This window comes from Bombus terrestris, chromosome 15 (assembly GCF_910591885.1).
Source record: "Bombus terrestris chromosome 15, iyBomTerr1.2, whole genome shotgun sequence".
NCBI lineage: Eukaryota > Metazoa > Arthropoda > Insecta > Hymenoptera > Apidae > Bombus > Bombus terrestris.
The window spans coordinates 10,337,445-10,365,291 of NC_063283.1; the positions used below are offsets into that span (position 1 = coordinate 10,337,445).

General features: G+C 37.6%; 4 protein-coding genes across 9 annotated transcripts in view; 1 reads left to right on the forward strand and 3 right to left on the reverse strand.

Annotated features, from left to right (window-relative positions):
• Positions 1–1,381, reverse strand: part of LOC100644581 — a 35,985-nt gene extending 34,604 nt beyond the window's left edge. For 2 of the 3 annotated variants that reach the window (XM_020866894.2, XM_020866893.2), the window contains exons 1-3: positions 1,137–1,275; positions 942–1,070; positions 513–614 (exon numbers count right to left, since the gene is read on the reverse strand). In XM_020866894.2, the coding sequence (XP_020722553.1) occupies positions 513–564 (52 nt within the window). In that variant the 5' untranslated portion in view covers positions 565–614; positions 942–1,070; positions 1,137–1,275. Of the gene's footprint in view, positions 1–512; positions 615–941; positions 1,071–1,136 lie in introns of all 3 variants that reach the window. The other variant, XM_048412837.1, reaches the window with a different exon arrangement.
• A 315-nt stretch (positions 1,382–1,696) lies between these two features.
• LOC100643830 (angiotensin-converting enzyme) overlaps positions 1,697–27,847 on the forward strand; it is a 56,547-nt gene continuing 30,396 nt past the window's right edge. The window contains exons 1-10 of one of the 4 annotated variants that reach the window (XM_048412833.1): positions 1,697–1,826; positions 10,403–10,639; positions 12,634–12,792; positions 13,787–13,883; positions 15,243–15,386; positions 15,590–15,781; positions 16,132–16,229; positions 16,799–16,968; positions 17,267–17,391; positions 18,687–19,029. In XM_048412833.1, the coding sequence (XP_048268790.1) occupies positions 10,406–10,639; positions 12,634–12,792; positions 13,787–13,883; positions 15,243–15,386; positions 15,590–15,781; positions 16,132–16,229; positions 16,799–16,968; positions 17,267–17,391; positions 18,687–19,029 (1,562 nt within the window). In that variant the 5' untranslated portion in view covers positions 1,697–1,826; positions 10,403–10,405. Of the gene's footprint in view, positions 1,827–8,673; positions 8,878–9,527; positions 9,555–10,402; positions 10,640–12,633; positions 12,793–13,786; positions 13,884–15,242; positions 15,387–15,589; positions 15,782–16,131; positions 16,230–16,798; positions 16,969–17,266; positions 17,392–18,686; positions 19,030–27,847 lie in introns of those variants that run through there. The other 3 variants (XM_048412831.1, XM_048412834.1, XM_048412832.1) reach the window with 3 other exon arrangements.
• Positions 19,720–22,215, reverse strand: LOC105666553 (proline-rich protein 4-like). Its single transcript, XM_012317001.3, has 2 exons — positions 21,930–22,215; positions 19,720–21,684 (listed from the first exon to the last, which is right to left on the reverse strand). Exons 1-2 carry the CDS (start codon positions 21,939–21,941, stop codon positions 20,527–20,529), a joined length of 1,170 nt encoding a protein of 389 aa, XP_012172391.1. The 5' UTR covers positions 21,942–22,215; the 3' UTR covers positions 19,720–20,526.
• Positions 24,455–26,123, reverse strand: LOC110119924 (E3 ubiquitin-protein ligase RNF12-B-like; the record flags this gene model as incomplete). Its single annotated transcript, XM_020866890.2, has 1 exon — positions 24,455–26,123. A coding segment is annotated over one exon (1,386 nt), but the record flags the coding sequence as incomplete, so codon positions are not given.

The window sequence follows — 27,847 nt, forward strand, 5'->3', positions numbered from 1 at the left end:
GCTTTGAAGCATTTGAGCCTACTAGCGCGCCACTTCTATTAAAAAGATATAAGCTATGAATTTGCAAGTATATGACGTTAACTGTAGCAAATTCACATAATATAGCAAAATAATTTGAATTCGATATGTGAATGTTGCCATACCTATCGAAATAAGTTAAAGCTATTTTTATTAAGATTTCTATGTTTCAAAATCTCTACACGAAGCTATCGTTAAATTATCAAGAATTCTATATCGCAAATTACATTGAAAAAGTAAAATAATTTGTTACAAATTCGTTTGAAACGAGAATGATTTCGTACATTCGATCTAGAACAATGATTTATTTAATCTTATTTACTTTCGTCTTAGTATTCCAAATAATTACGAAATTATTTATTATGAAATAAGTATCAAATATATTTTGAAGTAAATATAAATTGTATATCAAGTGTTATCCATGCTCGAATAACAAGGCAATAGAATTGTTCATACACAGCTGTCTTATGTAGTCAAAATAAATTAAACATTACCAAATTTCCATGAAAATTCATCGGATTGATCATTAATCGTCGTTGCGTCCATATATTAATATTCCAATTACTTCTATATTATCCCTGCTATCGATCAATAACCTGCACAAAAAATAACTACAAGTTAAAACAAATGTATAAAATAATTAAATGAAAACACAATCAAACTCAAATTTTATTACGGAAGCTTATGATAGAAGCTACCGGTAACAGCAACATTTAATAAATAGACGACCGAAGGAAAATTAAAACAAAAGATTTCAGAAAATCATTTAATCTCACTATCTTAATGTTCAATAAATTGTCAAATAAATGTGTATTAATTAAACGATAATAATAACGAGATGTAAACGATAGTAAAAGGTATAATAATGAATAGTAATGAGGAAGCGACGCCACCAATAGGTTAAAATATAATACGTTACAAACCTGACGCAATACGATCCACGTTATCGATACGAGAAGAGACAACTAAATGACGCCTTAGTTTCGCAGAGCAACTACCAAAGTAGCGGAGGAAGGGGAGACCCACGAACCGGTAGCAGGTACGCAGTTGAACTAAGTAAACAAAATAAATGTATACATCTGCAAAAACATTCATCTTCTACGCAGTGCTACACGAACCTTTTCAAATTTCAAACGAAGCACACATTACGCAATATTTACATATATCTACACAGTGATTACACCGATCTTTATAAACATCGTACAATAATTCGTAAACTTACTGGCAGCGTTCAGTATCAAAGACACGTCTGTCTAACTCGGACCGCGAGAAAGAAAATGAAGCTGAAGACACTGTATATACAATTTCGTGTCTTGCAAAAGGGACATACGAGTCGCTGTATTAAACTGTTTAACATTCTATTTTCGCCACACTAAACTTTGAAGGTATCGAAAGGTTATAAACTCTAACGTGACCGCAAGAAACTCCCCTTAAAAATGGGAAAGCAAGAAGCCCGAACAATCAGATAATGAAAGAAAAATCGCAGCACGCTCGGAAATTACGAGATCGCGATCCCTCGAAAGAACTAACAAACCTACGCGACGTATCTCCGTGCACAAAATAACTCTAAGGTTCAGTGGAAAGCCCAGGAATTGACCGTCACTCGATTCCTGTTTCGCCATTCGAAATTTACACAAATCACGGTCGATGGCACCACCGATGATGCATCTCAGTGATCCACTGGTAATCCAGCCGTGAATCTAGCACATAGGCCTGCAACGACACAGGCTGTCTTTACAAGAAAACCGATTTTTGTGGTTTGTGATTTTGCTGTGGACACCTGCGGTCGGGACAATCACAGTGCCTATGTAAGTCTTTTATGAACATTAACAACATGCTTTTTTATTTATGAATTATAGAGGTAAATGTTAGTGGAAACATTAATCCTCTCTACTCGGAAATTTCATAGGGTGGTTTTCGATATGCTCTTGTGGATTTCCATGAGTAAGCAAGTTTAATGTTCAATCCACAATTTCTTTTGCAAAACGTAAAGCGATCTCTAAATATCATGTTCTTCTTTACGACTTGTACGAAGTAAGCTGCCACCTATGTGTTGTTCGATTTGTGGATCATTTTGTGCCCCGCTAATTAGGCTGACTTCTTTTCGCTCATGTAAAGAGGTTTGCTCGCATGCAGGAATATTGCGGCCGATTTTTAATTGTCAATATCTAAAAAATAAAGCCGCAAATGCAATTTTTTAATTTGATTCTCGTTTTATTTTGGCTTCAAGAATCACTCCTTAAATTTTCTGATATCTGTAGCCGAACACTCTCTATAATATTCGTTACATTAATAATAGAAACGTTATATTTTTCATTATTTTAATTGTAAAAATACTAAATTTAATAATTTACCTCTTTTAAGTTTCTTTTAATTGAATTTAATTTTTTAATAATCCTTAATTCAATAATTTTCCCTCTCCGGTGTCACGTGCAGCTCCAAATCAAACTTCTTTGTGCAACAGCATGATCTCATGTAACGAATAATACCCGAACTGTAATCGGTAAACGAAGGAACACATACTTTATAGTTTCCCCAAGTTTGACAAAGTTATTTTCCGATGGTAGGCAGTGATTTTTCGTGGAATATTAGAGAACTGTTGTGGCTCTAAATTCTAGGGATATTCAAAAGTACAAGCATACAAAAATAACGTAAAACCATTAGATTCAAGATTCTGCGAGGCGTACTCTCGTTTCCTGTTGCAATACCAAGCTTACGGTTATGGCCTCGTTAATTCTGGAACGATCACAGGACGAAAATTATTCCACCAGCGTCCTTCATGCTCACAATGGCGCTATAGTTACGCATTTAGTTCCATACGCGGGAAAAAGTGACGACACCGATTGTCGTACGATTATTTCATAGTGAATCAAATTAATGGCTATCGTAACGCAGATAAATTGATTATAAGCGTATAATTATAATAATTTGATCATTCTTATATTTTTCTTCATACTTCATATTTATATTTTTAGTATTATGTTCGTGTTCTTGGTAGCGATTCATTTGTTATGCATACGGTAATGAAATAATTGCACACACGCACATTTGCTCCAGGAAAACTGTTTCCATATCATCAACAGAAGAATTTCTAATTGCCGCGTAATCAAAAGTCAAGGAATCAGTATCCTTGTAGTAGATGGCTTGAATAATCCACATTCAGAAACACGCTATTCTATTGTGACTTGTACGTCAGAAGTTGTACATCGAAGTTGTACAACCTACATCGAAAACAATCTCGAATGAAGAAAGAAAACTATATGGACAGGAAGAAGTTCTATAGAATGTAAATAGATTGCCTGATGTAAACCTATATTGAATTGAATTGAAAAAACGCAGCTCTTTCAGTCTTCGGCGACAATGATTTTTTTAAGCAACGTGCAAACAATGACACGATAAGAAAAGGGGGCAATGGTTGATTCAAGAGTTTTCAATGAAATTTCAGCGACTTCTTGCGTCTTCCGCTTTTTTATTTTTTATTAAAGTCGCTTTGTGAGTCAGTTTCTTATGCAATGTTTTACATTCGCGATTTCGCACAGAAATCGTAAATGACGCTGCTTCCTCTCTTGTCGATTCTATCGACGATAAATAATTACTCTAATTGCATGTACTATCTTCGTATCATCAGCCTTAGATCAACGATAACAATAATTATGGTGCTATTCATGACTTACATTGTAATTTCATTTTTCTAAATGTGTGTTAAAATTCATTGAAACTTGTTAATGTGATTGAACAATTTGTTCAGGGAAGAGGATGCATAAAACAAAATGGTGAATTGAGTAAATTGCGCCGAAAGATTCAGTTTTAATTTTTCGATACTAGTTAAGTTTTAACTGGTAATTGTAATAGCTCTTAATGAACATTATATCTTTTATATTTACACAACAAATAAAAATTTCTATTATTTAGGTCATTTATGCCTTTTCAATAGTAGATTTATAGCATTTGACGTTGCCTAATCGTCGTAGTTCGGGGGAATTTCCAGTACATGTTTATGTGTGAACGACAATACGCAATCACGTTAATGACTGCGTAATACAGAATTGCGAAGATGTGTCGCGTGTCCTCTATTTCCGGTTCACGCTGTTGATGCTCTTCGTAGCGAAGTTGACACAAAAACGGTCGAAGTCGTGTAACGATCTTCTTCATTTATAAAATTCACTTTATGATTCCAAAGGTGGAATAAGGTAAAATAAAAGGACAGAGAGATCTTTCGATACTTTTCATTAACGAGACATCAACGAAAATTGAGTCGTTAAATTTTACGTCAATCTTGTATTACGTTTCAATAAATTTTTATACATACACCTTCTTTTATAGGGTACTTATAAAGAGCGAAACTAACTTCTGAAATTATTATTTATCGTTTGAAAATATATCTTAATAATATATTCACTTACTATAATATATAGATCTCAATCGTTTTGTGTAAAACCAGGACATATTCTAATACCTAGGAACGGGACTTTATGTAACAAGATTGATGAATCGATGAAATAACTTTTTTTTTAGGATTAGCTTCTCAGCCATGAAAATAATCCAATTTGTCTCCAATGCAACAAACGTATCGATGTCACGTTTTAGATTCTTTGCGACGATTTTTACACCTGATTTGCTATTTTTCGATTTTCTTTTCTCGCGAAACGCGTCGTTAACCTTCACCCAGGAGTCTGACGGACCGATCGATGAAAAGAATTCAATCATTTAACCGATCGACCTTGCCATCGTCGTAGCGTTGCATTTTGAATAATTCTTGAACGTGCTCGCGTAATACCGGTAACACGTATCACTGTTTTCCCACGTTTCATCGGTTACCTTGTAATAACGCTGACAATCGCCGTTTTGTGTTATATAGCTACAATGGCATTGTTAGTTTGCGCGGAAGATGGACAAAAATTTGCATTCGTGCATATTTTAGAAAATGTGAACATGATGAATTAAGTATAGATATAGATTTAGTGAAAGTGTACCGAAACGTAACGTGGATGTGAGGAAATATCTTACAGATTTACTTTCTTCGCCAAATTGCTTATGCAATTCCACTCTAGAAGAGTTTCTCTTACTTAATCGCTCGTATGTTTCCTTGACGTATCAAATCACACTTATTGCATTACTCGACAAGCGTAGATAGCATTATATATTATTCAATTCGACAATTATTTCAATCTTTCTTCTCGGCATCAAATCACATGTTTACTTTGTTATTGTATTTAAATTAGGAACCTTAAGATGTCAATTAATCTCGGGATCTCCTCTTGTTGCATTAAATTACCCTCCATTTGCTTTGCAAATAAACGTGTTTTATCATCTTATGTCATACAACTTCCACGATTAACAAATGAAGAAGTAAACATGCAGTAGTAAAAAAGTGATGAAATAAAAGAAGTTTCATTACGTCAGAAATAATTAGAGATCTTTTTCTATATCGCGCATAATATACAAGATCCGGCTGAATAACACGTAAAAGCGATCATTTAGACGTGCCAGTCCGGAATTAGCCATGTTCAAGTATACTTGATATATTTCCAAACCCGATTTTCTCGAAGTCTAAGCCGAAAATGAAAAAATGTTATTCCGCTTTTACATATTACCTGACCTGACCCTGTATACTATATTTATAAAAGATTCTTACGAGAATTTGAATATTTTCATATGTCACTGTAAGCATTCGTAAAACATACAGTATCTTCTTTGACTTGGAAGAGGGATAATGAGCGTAAAGACCTATCAGCTATCAACAAAAAGGCTGAAGAAACGCACGGCTGCGCTTCGTAAATGTTTGCGTACTTGAACCTAGAATTGCGGTCAGTACGTGGGATTGGTGTACCCATTATCTCTCGACAGGATTAGCATTGTCAAAGTTGCTCGTTGGAAGAACACGAGGCGCGTTTTTAAAGTAAAAACCACCTGCGCGCTATGCTACACGTTATTGCCTGTGACGTGAGCTAGCTTATGGCATTGAAACCTGAATTCGCGTTCCGTGCGTGCCCTTCTACGTGTTAATTCAATTTCGACCGTGAAGACCCCGGTAATTAACTACGTGCGCGTGATACGTAATCTTGAATTCTAAGAGAGATAGTAGCAGATCTCGAAGTATAGTCTTTCTCCTAAAAGAAAGGATTGATGTAGTCATTTAGAGTCATAGAATGTATTTCTGAAAAATTTTTTTAAATATTACGTGTCATGATATCGATATAAAATGATTCAGGAGCACATTTACATACGACTCGTTATGTAGAATAACATGTATGCACGAATAACAGAGCTTCATTGGCCTAACTTACTGAACTATAGAACAAATCACATATACAAGATATCCTTATAATTATAGTACAGTCAGCGAGGAGCGAGTCTGCTTGAAAAACACAAAGCATCGTATAATAACATTTTATTCTATAGTTTCAATTTATTTTTCCATTTAATATTACATCCTTGTTGATTATAACACGATGACTGAAATACCGTATATACAGTTCCACCATCATCGTGAGACTATTCTCGTGATCCGCGACAGGGTGCGGCTGTTCGACGTTTTCTTGTCGATCGATGAGTTTAGTCGCTGTCAGGTCGATGCGTCACGCAGGTGGATGCTTTTTCCTTGATCAATGAAAACAAATGCATAACGATCGCCTTGAACAGTGTACGTAATGAATACTAATCACCCATTTTCTCCTCATTCTTTCTCACGGTTCGCAATCTTATCACTCTGCTTGCAAAATTGCAAACCGCAATTGGAATTGGAAGACAGTTAACTGAAGTAAGATATACCATATACATATACATGTATATATACCATGTCCATATACATGTATAGCGTATCCAGGAAAGAACTCTTCTTATGATATATAGCAAATTTGGGCAAATCTTCGCAGATTACTAATGTATAATCCTAACCCAATTCTTAATAATGTCTGTTATAAGACTGAGATAGCAATTATACAATTGTGTACTGGATTATTGCTAAACATGTAAGGAACTACAATCTTTAGTGTTAATTTTAATTCATAGCTGCGTTATAATCCTTCGACGCTTCGATGAAAAGGCAGAAATGATGGAAGATCGCGATTAATCGCGAGTCGAAAACCGACTGTCGAACAATGCATATTAAACGTGCAATTTAAACCCCGCTGTTTTCCCACGGCCGCATAGCGTTATTAAAACTTGCAAAATTATGAATCACGGTTTCAATTAAAGGTTGATGCAGTGGTGACACAATGACGCTTAAGAATTCTCAGGAGGAAGCACAGGTAGTCGAAGCAGGAAACGGCATCGATGAGATTCAGAGATAATTACATAATTAGACACATTAACTGCGATGAATCATCCTGTCCAATCGAGTCATTTTTTATATTTTCGACGAATTCGTCGATGTTTCATATGTAAATCGTATTCTTTGGAATGTCGTAAAACATTCGTTTTACCCAGTTTCGAATATTCTTTAATTTAGGTTCAGACGATGAACCGTATTAGGTTAAACAAGGACTTTTGAGAATTCTATCTTGAATGGTTATTAAAAGAGCCACATAATACATAATTCTTCTCGCTCTGCTAAATGTCATCTAATATCCTACCGTAATCAATCCTCCACAAAGTCTCCATCTGTCTTCCATCCATCTCAATTTTGATCGATTGCCGCTGAACTACGTAGTTGAGCCCTTTCGTCACAAATGTATCATCTACAAAAATTAACAGATTCCCAGAAACTTTGGAAGACCTTCATTCTTTGGAAAAATCGATAAAGTGGTGAAGTTTCTCGAGTTCAAAATTGTCCTTTGAAACTAACATAAGTAGGTAATTGAAATATTGGTTTGATAGAAATGAAGAATAAATGGAAAACAGTTGCGAGATGCAAAAGAGACGCGTACTCAACTCGAAGACAATGAGGCTCATTGAAAGAGGTCGACGAGTGTCAACGTGAGAGCTTCGAACTTTCGTAATCGACCAGCACAGGTTGGCCCTCGATTCCATAACCTTCTCTCTGACCTGTTTTCGTCCGCGAACATTCCTTTATCTCCTTCGAATATCCTCATTTAATACGATTAATGTGATTCTTACCTATTCAATAGAAACAATAACTTTTTCTCATGATATCGCGATTACTTGAAAAACATAATACCATAAATGGATGTTGATACGAACTAAAAGTAATAGTAATTTTGTAGATGAGGTAAAAACGTTTTCACAGAACCGTCGTGTCATATAGAGCAAAAAACACAGTAAAAACTGGATTGTTTGACGTTGAGATTACAGCGATCAATAATCTAGTACCACAAAAAGTCACTTAGTCGTTGTGTCAAGTAGAAATAGGATTTACCATAAACATAAAGTTACATAATATATCCAGCCATATTTATATAGTACCTTGAATACTCATAGCGTTAAAGCCAGATTATAGCAAAGACTATACAGACAGTCTTTTTTATTCTTTAATAAAAACGACATCACACATCATCAATCACATTTGCGAGTTTAGCCAATTTCTCAGAGGTTAAGTCTTTTTCTTTCATCTTCTTAGCATGTCCCTTCCTCCCTCGAATCCTCCCACGCTTATTCAAGATTTGAGACGTTGTCGATGCGACGACGACACCATGGTGTACATGCGGATCCCCACTTCTCGCTACGGATGACCTCCCTATGGTCGCGTTCGAACTGCTTCGCAGGGATAAATGTACACTTGGCGTCGGCTACGAAGCTTTTAGCGACGCCAGAACGAAACGGCCGCTCGTCAACAATCGTCGTCGCGTCTCATCGTGCATCTTCCAAGACCGCGAGATTCATATGCCTGCTGCTCGATCCAAGATCGAACAGCGTCTCAACGGAGGAGTGACGCTCAATCATCGGGGGATGAAAGGTCTCGTAAGTCTCTCCCTCTTTGAGGTGCGCTACGACTTCGCTTGACGATTCGCTCGCAAGAGAAGGGACTGCAGAATGTTCAGACGATGAAGAAGGAAAAAGGGTGAAAGTGCACAACGTGAATGAGATAAAAATTTAGAAGGATCAATGTATAAATCGGCGAATCTGTTAATTAAAAAGTTTAACGAGTTCATTGTTGTCGAAAAAGTGCGCGGAATTAAAAATGATGGTTCGAAAGTTTGATCGATCGGATCGCAAAAATTGCTAAATTAAAGTTCCTTTGATTTAGATCGATAAACCCCTCGAGCTTTTTTTTTTAATTTGGTGATAGAAGTGTGTGAATCTTGGAATGCGCACGTACATATTTAAAAGGTTTGATCCAAGAATACTTCTTATGCAAGATATTGGAAGAATATTTCCCGTTTCAAGAGGATAATGGAAATTTCCAAGCTTTTATTTTTACAGTAACAGTAGTGTATAAATATTAGGTACTAAATGAATGAGATAGAGGATGCTGTATAAAAAATCCAATCCGTGACATAGATATAGCAAGTTTCTCACGTGTCGGTTAATAGCTCCGCGTGATCGTGCTCAAATATCGAACGTCCAAGGTGGCAGGATCGGCATGCGATCGTAGATGACCCACTACTCTGCATGAATAGCCTTTCATGCTAAAGGAAGTAGGTAACGCGAAGACATAATACGTGACCGTGAAGTCAAGAAATGAATTACACGTAAACGTCCTAGTTGTAATACAGCTCGCGGTATGATTTACGAAAACAATGTACTATCTACCACGAACCAATGGCTCTCATTAAATTAATCAACGTAGTCGTTATCTCAAATCATGCTAACAATAGGTTTCATTTACATTCTCTGTGTAATTCTCTGTTCATTCGTGTAATTTAAAACAATTTTCCAGAACAGATAAAAGGATTTTTCCAACATTAATTATTCAAATTTAGCATAGAACTAGATAGCAATTGAATTTCATGAAATTTCACGGAATTTCTCGAAATTCACCAAAGTTCCTCTAAGGTTCGCTATTCTCAATATTTGACCCAAAAGAGAACGAACAGATGTGCGACATAGAAAAGAATTCTTCGTCTCTTTTATCGATTCTATTTATTAATAGCAATATAGTTTCAGTCGATGCCATAAGTGTCTACTATCGGCGCAATAGTGATTGATAGCAGTACATTATAAGCAGTTTCTTGCTAACTATCATATTATAATGTTTTTAGTTGTATCTTATTAATCGAATGGAAACCACGAACAAGGATCTCTAGTATATTTTGGTAAAAGTTGAATTAACCGTGAAGTATGGTTCTACAGTTCCCATCGGTCGTTTTAGTACACACAGATTGAAGATATTTCGTCGTTTATTATTAGATATTTAACACGTTAAGTGTTTGTAACTTATGAGACAGTATAAACCGCTTAAAGCCCGCTTTTTCCCCAAAATGTGGTAAATGCGCTTTATACCCTTTCTTGACATTTCCATTCAATTATTACAATTTTCTTCCAGATAATGCGCGCTTGGATTCTTTTTGGTTTACTCTCCCTGGTCTCTGGCCAGCTAGATCTACCCTCTCTGAACGACGATTCTCGAAACAATCTCGGGAGAGGTATTCCACCTACCGAAGCACAGCTACAAGATATTTTAGCCAGATTAGATTTCCTTGGTACCGAAAGATGTAACGCCAATGTGGCAGCGCAGTGGGCCTACGAAACCGACGTGAGCGAGTACACGCAGCTGCAGGCGGTAAATACGAATTATCCACCAGCATGTATAATTTAAATAACAATTTCTATGAATTCGTGGTCAAAATACCCGCATACGATAAAAACTTTTGGACCTCGTGAAAGTATCGTTCGAAAGAGTTAGTTTCACCTTATTGTTCAACCTTTTCACTCTTCGTTAATGTCACCAACCTACGGCCATGAATTCTGTTCTAGTTAATGCAATCGACCTTGAATTTCAACCGGACTAATGACCAGTCTCCCCACGAGCCTGCGGCTTAATTAAAGTAATGTTCAAATCAAACAAGCCAACTAACTTTAGAACTTCAAGTTTACACGTTTCATGACGAGTATGCTACTCCGAGATTAATCCAAGCCTAATAGTGTATAGATAAACAAAATGTCCTAGGAGAAAACCGAGTATCTTTAGTTTTATCTTCGATAAGACATTTAGAGTAAAAAAGAAATAAATGTGGTACATTATAGATCTCGGTCCACTCATTTTCTATTTACTTCAAAAAATAGATTCTACACGATACCTATTTGGAATAGTGCAATAATTTTTCTATTTTTTATGCAATACTTATCCTTTGCTTAAGATAAAAAGACTCTAAAACAGATGCTTTCATAATCTTGGATATGTGATATTCTACACTAGACAACCGTTTGACGTTATTCGATGGCACTGAGACCTCGACCTGCTCTATGATTCGGCTCGTGAGACTGTGGAACGTCATCGTGGCTGTCAGGACGCGGAGAATCGCGATTTCGCGTGTACGCGGGGGGGATTTCCTCGACAGTAGCCGGCCTTTATTGTCCGCTGAGGGGCCGAACACCTCCGCGGGAAACGTTCCCAGTCGTTGCCATTGTGCTATCGGCGTGTCCTGAATGATTTCGCAACGGAACATCAGTCCAAACGAACTTAGAACGGAAATCTTCAGCCTTCAACGCGAAATCCGCTAGACATTCGCGTGATGCTAATGATAATCGTCGGCTATCCTTGCCTCGTTTCTTCATATTATTTTTTGTTATTCTTGGAAGCTTAGGGAAACCCGTGTATCGTCAGTATGCGACCTACTGTGGAACACGTGCATGGGATTCTTCGACGTTGCTTAATACTGATATGTCTCTCATGAGACTGGGAATTTTAATGTATTTGTATGAAATTTAAGCGTTCAAAGATGCACAGAGCGCGTATAATGTGAATGAATTTACAAAATATCCGAAGTGACGCTTCCGTTATAATTAGGCCGTATATCGTATAATAAATTTATGCAAATTAAATTCTTACGAACGTAACTAAAAAGCTGAAACTACGGCAGCGATTTATTTCATCTATCAAGCATTACAGTGAGCATTGTCCTTTGGATATTTTATATATTCAAAAACTAGCATAATTTTGTCACACCATAATTTTATATTACGTAATTAATTTTCGAAATAGAATTATCCTATGTTCGGTGAGAGCAGGTGACTGTTACCAACGCGGTAAAAAATATTTAGTTCAAAAATAAGTATCAATTTTATTCAGCATAGAGCATAAATGTTAATTGAACATTCTAGAAAAACTCGTTTAAGAATTTTCTTCGTTTCTGCTGTTCGTTATCGATACATCTAAAGTGAAAAGGAAACGGAGTACTCTTCTACTTTTACTTTTATTTAGAGTTCCTCTACGCTTTACGCTATCTGAACGACTCCCAGTGACCCATAAAGAAACTCGTATACACTTTCTCGAGCATTTTCCTTTCCTCCAGCGCCTTCGTCTATCTCTGATCCCAGGAAGAGTAAAGATAGCAACGTTTATCTCTAACGGTAAACCTGGCGTTGGTTGATTTGCACATCGAACCAGTTTCGCTCGGACGATCACCTTCTTACCGATTACTACCTTGCTTTTCAACACAAGACTTGTATATTCTAACATAAATTACGCTTGTCATTGAATGAATAAATATATTAAAAAATTAATGATATCAAGATATTCATTTTAACAATGTTTATTGAAATATTTTTTCGCAGCTGGAAGCTCAGAGAATATACGCAGACTTTCAAAATCAAGCCTGGTTCTTGATTTCGAAGATCGATAAGGATAACATTAGGGATCCTGTAGTCAGAAGACGTCTCAGATATTTATCTGTTGTTGGACCATCGGCGCTTCCACCGGATCAATTGGACAGAGTAAATAATTACTTAATACGTACTACTAATCCCATCAGGGCCCAATTTTTGTTTAGAGTAATAATTGTTTAGCGTATGGTTTTATAATTTGAAAAATTTGTTTTGTAGAAAAGATATAATGCACAAAAGTTTGAGACTAGTTTCACCGTAAACAAATTATACTTATCATTTATATAGTTTGTGTTAAAATTACGCAATTTACAAACCTATTTGTACAATAACATATTAAAATATAACGTTTCATATACGCGATATCACGCGTGAAAGAATTAACTAGATTGTGTTGCTCGACGTAACTTCATTTTATTAACTAGTTTCCCATACAAGAAACATTAATAATAGGCAAACAAAAAATGAAACAGTTGCTCCCTTGTAATCGATTCAATTCACACTAAAGGAAGGCGTTCATCTATCGTGCAAGAAAGGAAACCCAAAGCAATAAACGAAAAGCAACCAAATCTATTCTATCACGCACTTCCTTTCGTTGTATAACAGGCTCGGTCAAAGAAATAGGAAGTATCTGTTCATAATAGATTACATTTTCTAAAAATAAATGATTATAGAAATAAGACGGAACGAAAAATAAGCTACAGGACGTTCTATCCATCGAGACACAGGAAATAACGTCTCCTGAATTTTTTTTCTCTCGCTTTCCCCTCTAAAGTTTTCTCTCTATTACTTTTCTCTCTTCTCTTATTCCTCTTCTTTTTAGTGAATTACAACCTTCTTGTTTCCTCCATTTCGTATGGAGAATTTTTCAAAATTCTCTGTTACTTCTGATGACTCGAAACAGCTTCCATCAGTACATTTTTCGATTATTATTTTTAATCAATAGAATAAATCAAAGTTTAGTCTTTCTTGTATTTTAAACAAAAGATCGAATAAACCGAAACGTATTTTTTTTATTATATATTAAAATCTTTTGCTCATGATTCGCGATAGTTAAATCTTCCACATGGAGCTCTTCTCATGCCTATTGTTCCCTTTTTTTCAGTACAATAGCGTGATCAACGATATGCTGGCAGTGTATAACGATGCTAGCATTTGCGCGTACAACGATCCCTTCCGGTGCGGGCTGCGGCTGTATCCAGGTAATGAATAACATCTGAGAACTCGAGAGTCGTCCGAATCGGGGAAAATAGATGGCGATACGATTTTCACGGCTTGCAGCCAGCGAAATTGCCACGGTATGCGTAAGCGGCCACTGTTACGCGCAAGAAAGTGCCTCTCTAATCGCAAAACGGCTAAACGATGAATATTTCAACATACTACATCGAGACGGCATCACAAAGAGATTCACAGAGGGTTTCATGAAAATTCATCGCGATTTAATTTGCAATTTTTTCTCTGCACGATACTCTTCTTTAAGTTTCTTTGTTCTTCTTGGTTGAATTATTCATGTGAAGCTTTTCTAGAAATTTTCCTTTTCAGCGAGTAATTTTTTTTATAGAAAATGTTTATATTGTTTGGCAAATCGTTTCTCTCCTTAAAGGATTAATAAATTAATTCATATCAGAGATCTCCCACAGAATCTACAGATATTCTACAGATCTTCATACAGTGATGCACTTTAATTTTCTTTTTTCTTGTTGAATTACTTACGTTCTTCCTTTAAATTTTCCCTTTTTCTAGCGGAAGCCATTTTCATGCAGCTTTCGTATCGACGAAAAGGGCAATTTCCTATAGAATATGCCAATAATGTTTGAAAGGTCTCTCAGAGGATTAATAAATTAATTTATATCTGGGATCTTGTAGAAACGATTTCTTCTCGCGTTACATGATTAGGAAATATGTTTTTCAAGCGTCTAGTTATATTAAATGGCACCTCGTAAACCGCACGAGGCAATCAACGCCCAAAGAGCAATGTATTTAGAAACACGGAAGTTTACGATCCTCCTTGCGATTCTACTTGCTTCACGGTTCATTTACTCGATCAGGATTCAGTCTGTAACAACGAGTATGCGCGTAACACGCGGAAAGAGAAAAATGCGTAATAGTTCTTAAGTCTCCAACGATTTCATCGGCAAGCGCTCTGTCGTTCAGCCAATTGTTTTATGGAACTTCCCCATAATTTTGGAAAATCGTTGCTCGTGTAAAATTGCTGTTTAGTGACGAATACGTAACACGATCCCATTAAAAGATAATTGCAGGCTTATGAATAAGACCACGAAGCTGGATCTCGTTCGTCATTTACATTAAAATTATGCAGATCAGCTCCACATATCTTACATTTGTTTAACCATTGCGGTAGTCAGCTTTACATGAAGCTTAGATCACATGTGTTGCAACAAACTATCAGAATCGAATCTGTCACACGATAATCGTGAAAGCTACTCAAGGTGAAAATCGTAATCGAACAGAGAGATGCTTCTATAAATAGACGGTTTACTTATTCATCATCGCGGATGAAGATGCTTGGCCGTTTATTCCGAAATAATGTTGTTTTGCAGATATATCGCAGATCATGGCGAAAAGCCGCAATTGGGATGAGTTGCAGTATGTCTGGGCAGAATGGAGAAGACGAAGTGGGATGAGGATCAAGGACCTCTATCAACAACTCGTCATGTTAAACAATGAAGCTGCTAGATTGAATAGTATGTTCGAAAACAAACGCTACTTTTAACTTTTTTAAAGTTGAATTTCCTAGCTTGTAAGGAAAATTGTTTTTCTTTTTTTAAGCGTAGTGAATACATTTTTTCGGGTAGCTTTTGCACTAAAATTTAGAAACTGAACACAAAGAATTAAAGATATCCAGCAGAAATAATCGGTAACTATAGAAAAATGTATCGCTGCGTAGATTTCACTGATGCAGCCGAATATTGGATGTTCCCCTATGAATCTCCAAACCTACAACAAGACATCGATGAAGTATGGGAAATGATACGTCCTCTTTATGAAGAATTACACGCGTACGTTCGAAGAAAATTGAGGGACCTGTATGGACCTGAAAAGATCGGCACTCATGCTCCTCTTCCAGCTCATATTCTTGGTACTAACATGGTTTTTAATACATTCAAGATCGATGTATTTTGACAACGTTGTTCCTAATTAGGCTAGCTTTTGTAGTTATGACTTGCATCTTGACAAATTCACGGCCCTGGTCGTGAAATATTCTTTTTTTACCGAATTCTTAAATCAATAATATTTTTGTATAATTAATTTCTCAAACTAAACTGATTTCTTTCATTGAAAAAACATCCGGTTAACTATTAACTATTAACTATTAACAATACAAATATCTACCAACGTTTGAGTTATTGATATCTTGAATGAGTTAATACTATTATAAAACCCCGCGTAAGGTGTGCAGGTATTTTAAGATATAACGAAAATTAACAGGTAATATTTGGGGACAATCGTGGACCAACATCATTGATATCACGGTGCCGTATCCAGGGAAAAATTATCTGGACGTGACACAGGAAATGCAGGCCCAGGTAAAAGTTACACATTACGTAATTCTTATCAGAAGAATTAAGTTGAACAAGCTAATGAATTCAGTCCAGACCGACCATTGTTTCCTAGTAAAATCGAAAGTAACCTGTTACGATTCGAAAGCGACGGTGAAGTAAGTGAAGATTCGAGAAATGCAATGTTTCGCTCACCTATTTCCATTGGAATTCTTTGTTCCTTTTTCTCTGTTCTCTTCATTGTTCGTTACGTAATGCATGAAACTTTGAAACCTTCAGTCATTGATCACGCACGAAAAATATTGAATTCGCCCTCTTACAAATAATACCACAAGATTCAATTTTTTAAATTTCACGACCAATTCTTGTTTATGCTTCGAATATCCGATTACAATCGTTCTTACTATTTCTTGCGTTTATCCATTTTCAATTATGCCGAAAGACTTTCACACTGCGTGTTTACATGAATTTATGTTTTATGTGAGATAAGGCTCCGTAGGAACACGTTCATTGAAACTAATTAGTTGTAATTAGCTCTCGTATCATGTTTTGGTTAATCGGAATTGAAATTGAAATTGTTTTGGCAATTGATTTAGGGTTACACGCCTATCGAGATGTTCAGGATCGCGGAGGAATTTTATCTGTCCCTCAACTTGAGCGCCATGCCTCCTGAATTCTGGGCTGGTAGTATAATTGCGGACCCTGGAAATCGACCTTTAATTTGCCAGGCTTCTGCTTGGGACTTTTGCAATCGTTTAGATTACAGGTAACTTAATCGGTTTTTATGCTGATAAAAAGATTACGAATGTTTATATATGTGAACAATTATATTTTGCAGATAATCAACAATTGGATAAAATTTTCTTTAAAAACGACTAAAATATTAAAACTTAAATGAGAGAATATTTTATTTTTCAAGTGCAATAATATGCACATTATTTAGAGAATTCTATTTCAATCATTTATACACATCATCGTATATGCGTGTTTACGCTTGTTATAAAATAAATATCCGCAATCTAATTATAAGAAACAGGTTAGCTAATTAATTTCATTTTTTTCAGAATCAAGATGTGTACTAAGGTTACCATGAAGGATCTAATCACAGTACATCACGAAATGGCTCACATTCAATACTTCTTACGTTACAGCGGATTGGCTCGAGAATTCAGAGACGGCGCCAATCCAGGTGACGTAGACGTTTCCTTTCAAACTTGCAAATCAATTTTTTCTGTGTTGCAAAGTAAAATCAACATTTTTAAAAAATCCATCGCGAACTACTAAAAAAAGGTAATCAAACGTACAGACTTACTTTCCTTCCTTTCGCAAACATCTTACAAACGATCGCATATCGACCACCCGGAAATCGTGCGTCATTAAATGAAATACAAGCGTTTCGATGTTCTGAAAACGGAACAAACGAGGAATACACACGATAGTGAAGCCTATAAAAACGAACGGTAGGTTCATGAACGAGAAACGACGGAACGACACGCGATAGCATGATGGACATAAGTCGCTGTCGTTACATAAGTCTGGTCCGCTCCTCGACTTCCGGTAGGCGGTCCACTCGGAACTTTTACGGCTAATAGCGCGAAAGCGAGAGCGAGAACGATACGGTCGAGGCGGATTCGCGCGAGTACCGGCCCGGTGTGTCCGAATGGATGTGCGAGTACTCTCTAATCCGGGACGCCAGATCGTTAAAATATTTTTATTATGGTATAATCGCGCTTTCACCGTTCCGCCAGTCGGTCGTTCGCCTAACCGCCGACTAGATACTATGAAAATAAGTCTTGAACGATGCCTGTGACCTTGCGGAGTCGCTTTATGGGGCCTGGAAAGTCGGTTGGAATAACCGGACTATGTTAAGTGAATAGATATTATGGAAAATTTGACGGTCACGGGCAATTCCTGAAATAGATTTAGGATAGAGTAAAATAGGGTATTTCGAGTCGGTCAGATATTTGAGTCGAGTCAAAGAAATTTTTCAGTAATTTTGTAATTTACCAAACTCGATTATGAAACATTCTTAATCGATCTACATTTGAGAATAGATTATTTGACTCGTTAGTAGCAGCGTGATGAATAGTAAAACGTATCGTATACTTACATTGACAGCTCGATAACCATCATTTTCTATGAGGATATGATAACTTGTACTGATAAAAAGGAAATAACTTTGTTCAATGTTAATACTTTCAGTTGTAATTTGAAGCTTAGATGACTCAAATAATCCTATCTCTGTAGTTTAATGAGAAAATTACTAATGATCGACTGGAAAGCCAGATAAAATCCTGCTCACGGGATAAAATTGTTATTGAGCTGTAAGAAAGTTACGATTCAATAAGAACAATCTCTCGTCGTTCATCGTTGAGGAGTAAAAGAGACTGGAGGATACTTACTGGTTGACAATTTGTCTGTCTAATGCACCTGTCGCTTTCCCTCATGGTTATCGCTAGAAGCAAAACGTGCTTGTTTATACAGGATTCCACGAAACAGTGGGTGAAGCCGTTGCCCTCAGTGTCGCCACTCCTCGTCATCTACAAACCCTCGGTTTGGGTACCAAGTTTATCGATGAACCTACAGCGGATATTAATTACCTGTTCTCTTTGGCGATGGACAAATTGGTGATATTGCCATTCAGCATTGCGATGGAGAGATGGCGGTGGGACATCTTCCGTGGTTACATCACTAGGGAAGACTACAATTGTCATTGGCATCGATTGATGGAACAATACGCTGGAATCAAGCCGCCTGTTTTGAGAACCGAGGATGACTTCGATCCTGGCGCCAAATATCACATTCCTGCGAACATCCCTTATATTCGGTAAGTTCTTAATTTTTGAGTTTCTAAGATCGAGTTACTTGAGACCCGCCAAGTTTAAAGCGACAACGCACAGCGTGTATTGACAAGGTATCAGATAATATAATATCAATTCCTTTTAGTTTCTTCATTAGAAGTATCACTTTTGAACTTCATTATCTGATTTTCTATTGTTAGAGAGAGATACGAATATCGTGGAATTTTATCAAATTTTATTTGGAATCAACGAGATATACATATATATATATATCGATTACAATCGATACAGGTTATCAGAATATCAGTGATCTCTTCGAGTGGCTCCCGATAAACGTAATCACCGAACTCCATGATTCATACCTCATATTACAATAAGAGTCAAATATCTTAAACGTAATAATATTTTATCAACGAAACGCGCAAGTACATCGCCACCAATTAGATTTCTCCTTTTATGAAAACCATAAGGCGCGATTTCACTTCTGATCATTCTTAATTCGTTGCCAACTGCGTTTCGTCTCGTAGTATCATCGATACATTGGGAGAAAGAGGCTTTCTCCGTATTAACGATCCTCTGCAAAGAAGCACGTGGTTTTGTTTAAACAGTTATTGAAACTTTTCGGCTCTTCTATCGGCATCGTTACGTATGCATGTTCGATGAAAGTTTCTCTTACTTCGACCACGGCCAGCTTAATTGTTGGCCAGTTTTTTGTTGCGTTAATCATCAGATCGCTTCCGTGTTAACGCATTCGCGAGCAATCGTTCTTGCCCACCGACCGGTTACTTTCCAACTTTTCCAGGAACCATTTGTTACGGACGTAACGTTGCGTTACCGCGCATCGCGAAAGTCGATTCGGCGATGCTATCGCATTTTCCGAGTTGGACGCTCTCCTTAAGAAGGAAAAGGCAGTTACGAAACCGTTGAATAAAAATGTAATCAACGGTCTTGATTCAATTCAGAATTAGTTTTTGGCGAATATTTGAGAAATTTTGAAACGGATTCTCATAAAATTTGTTTAACTTTCATGGTATTTTGGAAGTTTGGTTAGGAGACGAAGCAACCAATAGAAAGAAATTCGATTTTTGTTCTTTGGTTTTATTAGAAAGAAGCGAAAGACATGGTATATGGGCGTCCGACAAGCTGAGCTCAAATCAGTCACTCTGCTGACGGACGCCGCGTGAATCTTTATACAATACATCGTACATGTACAATATGTGTATTCTTAGGTACTCAGGTATCAAAGGATATCAAAACACTAGGATCTAAATAGAATGAATCACTGGTTGAAGAATGCTTTTTTCCAAAAACTAGCGTCCACTTCGCAACTCATTCTTTCTGTAAATCGTTCTTCAACCCAGTGAAATGATTTTTTAAGAAATAATTAAAATAAATATACCCTCGTCGCGTCGAAAATGAATTCTAGGGAATTTCCAAAAAGGGGAAATCAAGGCGACGCGACTATTTGGGCGGTCGAGCCGATATTACCAGATGTTAATGCCGACCTTTCGATCTTAATTTTTCTAATGCCCTCCATAACTAGACTCATAGCCACCACCAGATTCATAACCTCCGGATTCGTAACCTCCAGATTGGTAACCTCCAGACTCATAACCTCCTCCGTGGCTGTGCACCGACACAGGTACAGGTACCTTAACTGGATAGGGCACAGGTTTGGCGACAGGCACTGGTACTGGCTTCGTAACTTGAACTGCTACTGGTCGTTCGACTGGTACTTTAACCGCGTAGGGTACAGGCTTTTCAACAGGGACCGGTACATGTTTCTCCACTGGGTATGGCGCTGGTATGGGTACCTTAACTTCGACAGGTACCGGCTTTTCTACGGGAACTCCGACTGGTCTCTCTACGGCTACCTTGACTGGATAAGGTACAGCCTTCTCGACGGGCACTGGTACCGGCTTCTCAACCGGAACTGGGTACGGTTTCGGGATGTGAACGGGATAAGGTCGGTCAATAGGCACATTCACAGGGTATGGTACAGGTTTGTCGACAGGGAATGGTTGGGGAACGTGTTCCACGACTTTCACGGGGTATGGTACAGGCTTCTCGATGGGGTACGGCTGTGGTACAGGTACCTTCACAGGGTAAGGTACATTCTTCTCCACTGGATACGGTTGTGGCACGTAAACTTTGTACGGTACTGGCCTTTCCACGGGTATTTGGACAGGATACGGTATCTTCTTCTCCACGGGATAGGGTTGTGGAATATGGACCGGTACTTTAACCAGAACCTTTACTGGTACCGGAATCTTCTTTTCCACTGGGTACGGTTGCGGCACGGGGACCTTGACTGGGTATGGTATTTCTTTCTCTACTGGATAGTGAACCTTCTTTTCGACCGGATAGGGTACCTTCACGCTCTTTACGATCGTGACTTCCTTTACTTTGCCACCTTCGTCGTAGCCACCACCATAGCCTCCACCAGAACCACCGCCGTAGCCACCACCATAGTCACCTCCTTCGTATCCACCGCCATGGCCTCCCGACAGAGCGATCTCATGTCCTCCGCCGTAGTCACCGCCTTCGATGCCTCCCTCGAGATGACTGAGTCCTCGTTTCTCTTGCTTCTTTTCTACGTTAGATTCTTGAGCTGCCACGTTCTTCGTGGTTTCCTTCTCGCACACCGCTGTGGCCAGTAGGCCAAACAATATCGTAGGAATCTGAAATAAAATAGTTACTCCTATCCTATCTTTTTCATAAATTTTGTGTTCGAAACAGTTCGAAACTTTATCATATCGTATAAATAGTATAGTCTAGAAGAATTAAAGATTTCAAAATTTCCGCCTTTAAAGAATTCTATTCAAGTATTTTATTCGACGTTCTTTGCTTTTAAAGGACTCTATCTTATAATTCTGTTCAACGTTGATTCTCTGATTCTCGAGGATAGTTGATTGTCGGTACTCACCAAAAATTTCATGTCTTACAGGCACTCCGATATCTGGGCGAAGTCCAGACTTTACTGGATACTTCCCCCCAAGATGCCACCGACTTTATAGTCCGCTTTCCCCCGACCATGGATCGATCGCGAGCCCCCCTGTTCGCGCTACGTTCGCGGAAAAGTGAAACACACGCGTGTGGCGCGCGAGCGACCGGCCGCTTGTTCGAAGCGCGCGACGTTATAGCATTTTTTCAAATCTCAACCGGCCGCAACTTTGCTTCCATAACCCGTTGCACTGGCGTAGCTACTACCACGGATTCTCTTCCAGGGTGAAAGGAAACGCTCACTGCGCGGAAGACGTACGAGTGTTTATCAAGTTCCCCTCCTACCTCGATTCGCACCTCTATCTCTAAATCGATCGATTACATCGAAACGATACCGAGTTTAGCGTAGATTGCAACTATACTTGCATCTTACACAGACTATAACAGAGAACCAACAGTAGGAAAATACGTGAAACCAGTGGTGCAAATATGGTGAAGATTATAGAGGCAATCGAAGACCCATTAGGGAGAAACACGATAACTAACTGACGTATTTGCTGAATTTTATCGTACAAAGAGGATGTTCACGGTAGACTGATTAGAATCCTAAATGCAGCTTGCCTAACGGTTCTGTTAGATTTCCTTGTTTTTCTTGGTTCTCATCATCGATTGACTTCCATTAAGACGAACCCGCAGCAAGTGATTCAGCTTCTCTTTTTACGAAAATTTTCAACGATTGTCAAGTACTTACTTATCGTTAGTTTTGACCCGATGCTGGTACCTGAGAATTTCACAGTTAAATCTAGAAATTAGATATTTGAGGATTTCATGATTGGCAACGAGAGATTATCAAAATTGGAGCTTTAGGATGTAAATCGTGTTTTGGAAGATATACAACGCCACTTATTGTTGACAATCTTCTAAAATTTCGCCTATTCTGAAAGATCTTGTTATTTTACGCCAGTGGATTGGCGAATTCATATTTAGTCCAATGCTCCTCTCCTTCTCCTTCTCTCTGTCATACTTCAAAGTTTCTCGCCAAGGCGATTGCCCCCTCTGTTTCCGGTTCCCGTAAGAGGACGCGCGACATTTCCATCGCCTGTAGATCCTCTGGTCTGCGGCGAAATCCTCTTTCGTCGAACGAAGAGAGCGTGAGGAAGGAAGAAGGCTCGCGGTGGGAGAATTAACAAAAAAATGAAAAGCGGTGGTGGAGGGAGCACCGAACATACGGAACGTATGACGGGTGGGATCCACAGATATACCTACAGTTCGTGTCGGTAGCGGATAAAGCTACGTCCGACTCGAGAGATCGATCGTGTAGATCCTGAGCTCGCTGCAACGCGATCGCGTCGATAAACGATAATCACGTTACGCTTGGAGAGAGTAAGACAAGAGAGTCTTACCGAATTCTATTCGTTTCCGTAACGTATACTACCGAACATTTCATATGTTATAATATAATATTGTACGTTCTCACCCATAATTCGTTGGTCATTTGGTAAACGTAAATTGAAAATGTATACGCTGTACGGTTACGAAATGGAGGAAGTCAAACTACACATTTTGTATTTGCTATATGCTAGACTGTTAATCCTAAAACTGGAAAGGTAATGATTGGAATAGTTAGATGGAAAACTATACGCACCGTTGCTTTTTAATCGCCAGTTTACATAGTAATTATGCGGTCTTAAAAGTAAAATAGCATGAGGGAGAAGTAATAAATGCCAAGGAATAAATACGGTGATATCATTGATAGATTAGATGAAACATTTGCTGATTTTTGATGCGTGAAAGTATCGTGAGTTTCTAAATTACCATCATCAATTAAAGATATATGAATTATACATCGTTATTGACGTCTAGGAATATTTTACTACAGCCGGAAGTTAAATTACTACATTTAAGAGAAGAGTTAAACACGATCTTATATTACTTGATCATTAGGTAATTTCTTCATGATAATCATTACTTTTCGCGAAGTAGCAGTTTAGATAGTAATTTTACAAGTTCAGAAGATTGATTTAAACTTTAATTTAATACATAAAAATGTGAATTTAGAAAAGAATGATTTTTAATCCTTTGTAATTGAAATTTTTCGAGTACTTCCTTAAAAAGAATCTACTCTTGGGGAACAGAACAGTTCGAGAAATATGCATATCGATTAAAGCGTTAACGAGTTTTCCGTGAGAAACTCAAGTAATTGCAGTCATGCGTTTAATTATTCGCGAGAAATTAATCTAATGGAAAAGAAACATGCGAAGACCGATAAGAAAACAAGGTTTCCAGAGTGTATAGTATTAGAAGCATATTTATTTACATTAAACAGAAAATCAACTTATAAATGAGAATTATTCCTAAAAATAAGAATCCTGAACATCTTTGCTTTTGGAGAATCAACGATGCTGGAAATCAGTCAAAATATACATTTTACATTACACGAAACAACTAGAAGATCGTTACTATGAACAGTTTTACTGAATTAAACAGCATTAAAATATGTACATTTTTCTTTGCATGGTATACACTTACTTGAATTCTTCACGTAGTGTTAGTAAAATTTGATTTATAAATTAAATATTTCCTCAAAAAGTGATTCAATTTCAGTGATTATCAAAAAGAATAATCTTTATACAGGGTAAAACGTTACCTTAAAAAATAGAAAAATCAAAGTGACACGAAAAAGGATCCTCTACTTGTTTTAAACAATATATAATAATCCTTATACGATCCTTGTCATCCCTAACTTATCACTCATCACAAATTCAATGCACCCGATCCACAACTCGATCTTCTACTGTCTCGATCGAATATTTCTCTTTTTACGTACATCATTAGCTTCTATACTCTTCTCATCTTCCCTCGAATCTCCTCGGTCCTTCCATCCATGAGAACTACCTTGGTCCCAATCAAGATTCACTGGTACTGGCACTTGAACCCAATAAGGGAATGGTTTCTCTACTGGTACTGGTACCGGCTTTGTCACATACACTTCATACGGTCTGTCCACCGGTACTTTGATTGCTACTGGATAAGGTTTCTTTACCTCCACTTTAATTGGTCTCTCCACAGTATACGGTTTTGGCACTGGTACCTTTATCGGTATCGGTACCGGTCTTTCCACAGGTACAGGGAAAGGTGTATCGACTGGTACCTTAATCTCAACAGGGTACGGTTTGGCCACAGGTACTGGATACGGTTTAGCGACCTCCATGAGGTACGGTTTTGGTATTGGGACTGGATAAGGTCGATTTACGACGACCTTGACTGGTACTGGTACCTTCTTCTCCACTTCATAGGGTTGTGGTACCTTAACCGGTACTTTGACCTCGTAGGGCACTGTCTTATCGACGGTGTACGGCTGTGGTACCGGCACCTTTACCTCCACCGGTATCTTTTTCTCGACGGTGTACGGCTGGGGAACTGGAATTTCCACTTTGTACGGTACCGGCCGATCCACCTTCACTCCGTATGGTACCTTTTTCTCCACTGTGTACGGCTCTGGTACCTCGACAGGTACATTTACGAACACTTTGACAGGATATGGTACTTTTTTCTCAACTGTGTAAGGGTGTGGTACCGGCACCTTCACCTCGTAGGGTATATGTTTATACACAGAATATGGTACCTTTTTCTTTACAGTCACAGGTACTGGAATCTTCTTCTCAACTGTTAACACTTTTGGCCTTTCCCAAGCTGAAACTTGTTGCAGAGACAAATCGCTCCTTGGAAATCTTTTCCAACCTTCATTTCTGATTCTACTTGGCCATTCTTTAAACGACCTTGATCTGAATATTCTGGAGTACCCCCAGTCCTCCGTGTCGTCCTCTGGTTCTCCTTCGTCTTCTAAAGACGAGGAATGACTCTCGTAAGTGAAATCCTCGCGATAAGGAACTTTTCGCGTGTTGGAGTAAGATTCCCGAATTTTCTTTGATTCAGTAGTGACATTTCCGCCTTCCAACGCTTTTTCCACTGCTCTTTCGGCTGCCCTTTCCGCGGCCTTTTCTACAGCGAGCTCCGCTGCCCTTTCGAGGTCCTCTTTTCGGGTGGCAGAACAAGTTAGGATGATAGAGAAGCATAATAACGCGATAATGCTTTGCTGCTGTGTGAAAATTCCATAAATATTAGTTGAAAGCGTTGAATTTTTATGGATTAGGAGAAAGAGTAAAACATTTTTAAAACATTTTTAAAACGTATTTTTGGAAAATGTTATCGAATCAGGGTGTATCATTGTTTTATACAAGATGAGTAGGAGATTCGATGTATACATCGATTTTCATGAAAAAAAGTATCAAAATAATTGGAATTTAGTATTTTCTAGTACTACTTGCAATTGAAATGTCGATTAAAATTTCAAAAGAAAAATAAAATGATATAGTTCACCTTTGATCCGTTAAAATATTCGCGAAAGGAGGAAAAGGAAGAATCTACTTAATGAAACTCAAAGGTTGAAGATTCGAAATACCAACCAGTCGTCCCATGATTTTTCCTAGCCGCGGCGATAGATCAAGGTGCACTGAATCCAAACGAATGCTGCTCCAGTATTATTTATACACGGTGGACAACTTTCGCCTGTTCAACCAGCTAAATCTTTATAGACTTCGCGATATCCAGCTTGTGACAATTATCCACTGTTAAACGGTCATTGTTTTTCATGGGAATGATCCAGCGGAAACGTACAGGCATTTATTATTCGACTCGTAAAACTGTTTTATTTCCAGAGAAATAATTTTAGAACATTTTTGCCGGATATTATTTTCACGGAAGCAATTACGATCGAAGGGAAGAATTTTCTATAACCAATCGCTTGAATACCTTTTTAATTACTCACAAATACTTAAATTGTAATCGAATAAGCGTGAAATTTCTATCTTTTAATTTTTAATTGTATAATTAAACGTAAAAATTTGTGATGTCAACTAGAATTCGAACTAGCACTAGAAAATATTAATATTTTCAGAACATAACATATAAATCTGCTGCATCAATTTTCTAAGATTTTTCTAATAAATATTTTTATCTTTCTCGATGTATCATTGCATATCGTGTTAAGGATGAAAATTTTCTTTTACATATATGATATGATTTTTCAATATATACGCGTGTATAAAACATATATTTCTTTAGAATTCATTGCAGCAGCTATAAATCGTTAAAAATTGGACATTTGATCGGTTAAAAAATACCAGGAATCTTCCAATCATTCGATATATTTCTTTGTGTAACGTATCAGAAATAGTTATTTCCCATGTCACTAAATTATTCAATGACGTTATCTAAAACGATTTAAACTTTCCGTCACCTAATCGTATCCTAAACTAAAAAAAATTAAAAGTGGAAGGAAAATAACAAATTTACACAACTTCAAAAACCATGAAAATCTATTTATGATGCACCAACACAAAGGTTCTAGTTCATTAATCTGATGAAAAGCTCGCTAGGAAGGCAACGCTATTTGCGTTCGTCGGATGAAAGCGAATGACCACTTTCTATAAGCAATCGTAAAACTACGCGAACCCTGAACTACTACGAAGCCACGTTTTTCTATTCTCTGGAGCGAACGTTCCAGAATTTCTATCACGGAACTCGCTACAAACAAAAATTGCAACTATAGTAATCTATCTTTTGTTACTAGTCGTCCCTTTCGTAATATTGCATTTGTACGCTCAGTCAGCCTTCTCGCATCCTTAGGTTTCTTTCTTACCGTAGATCTTCATCGATCACACGAGCCATTGAGTTTCTCGTGTCTGGAACAAGTGAAACGAAAACCGGTATAAAAGTTCTTCGTGGCAGTCTTGCCATTTTAAATCGCGCCGCTTTCTTCCTCTGGCTCGACAATCAGATTAAATATATTCTCTGGTTCGCAACTTTGCGTGTCTTACGTTGAAAAATTTTCCAATCAAA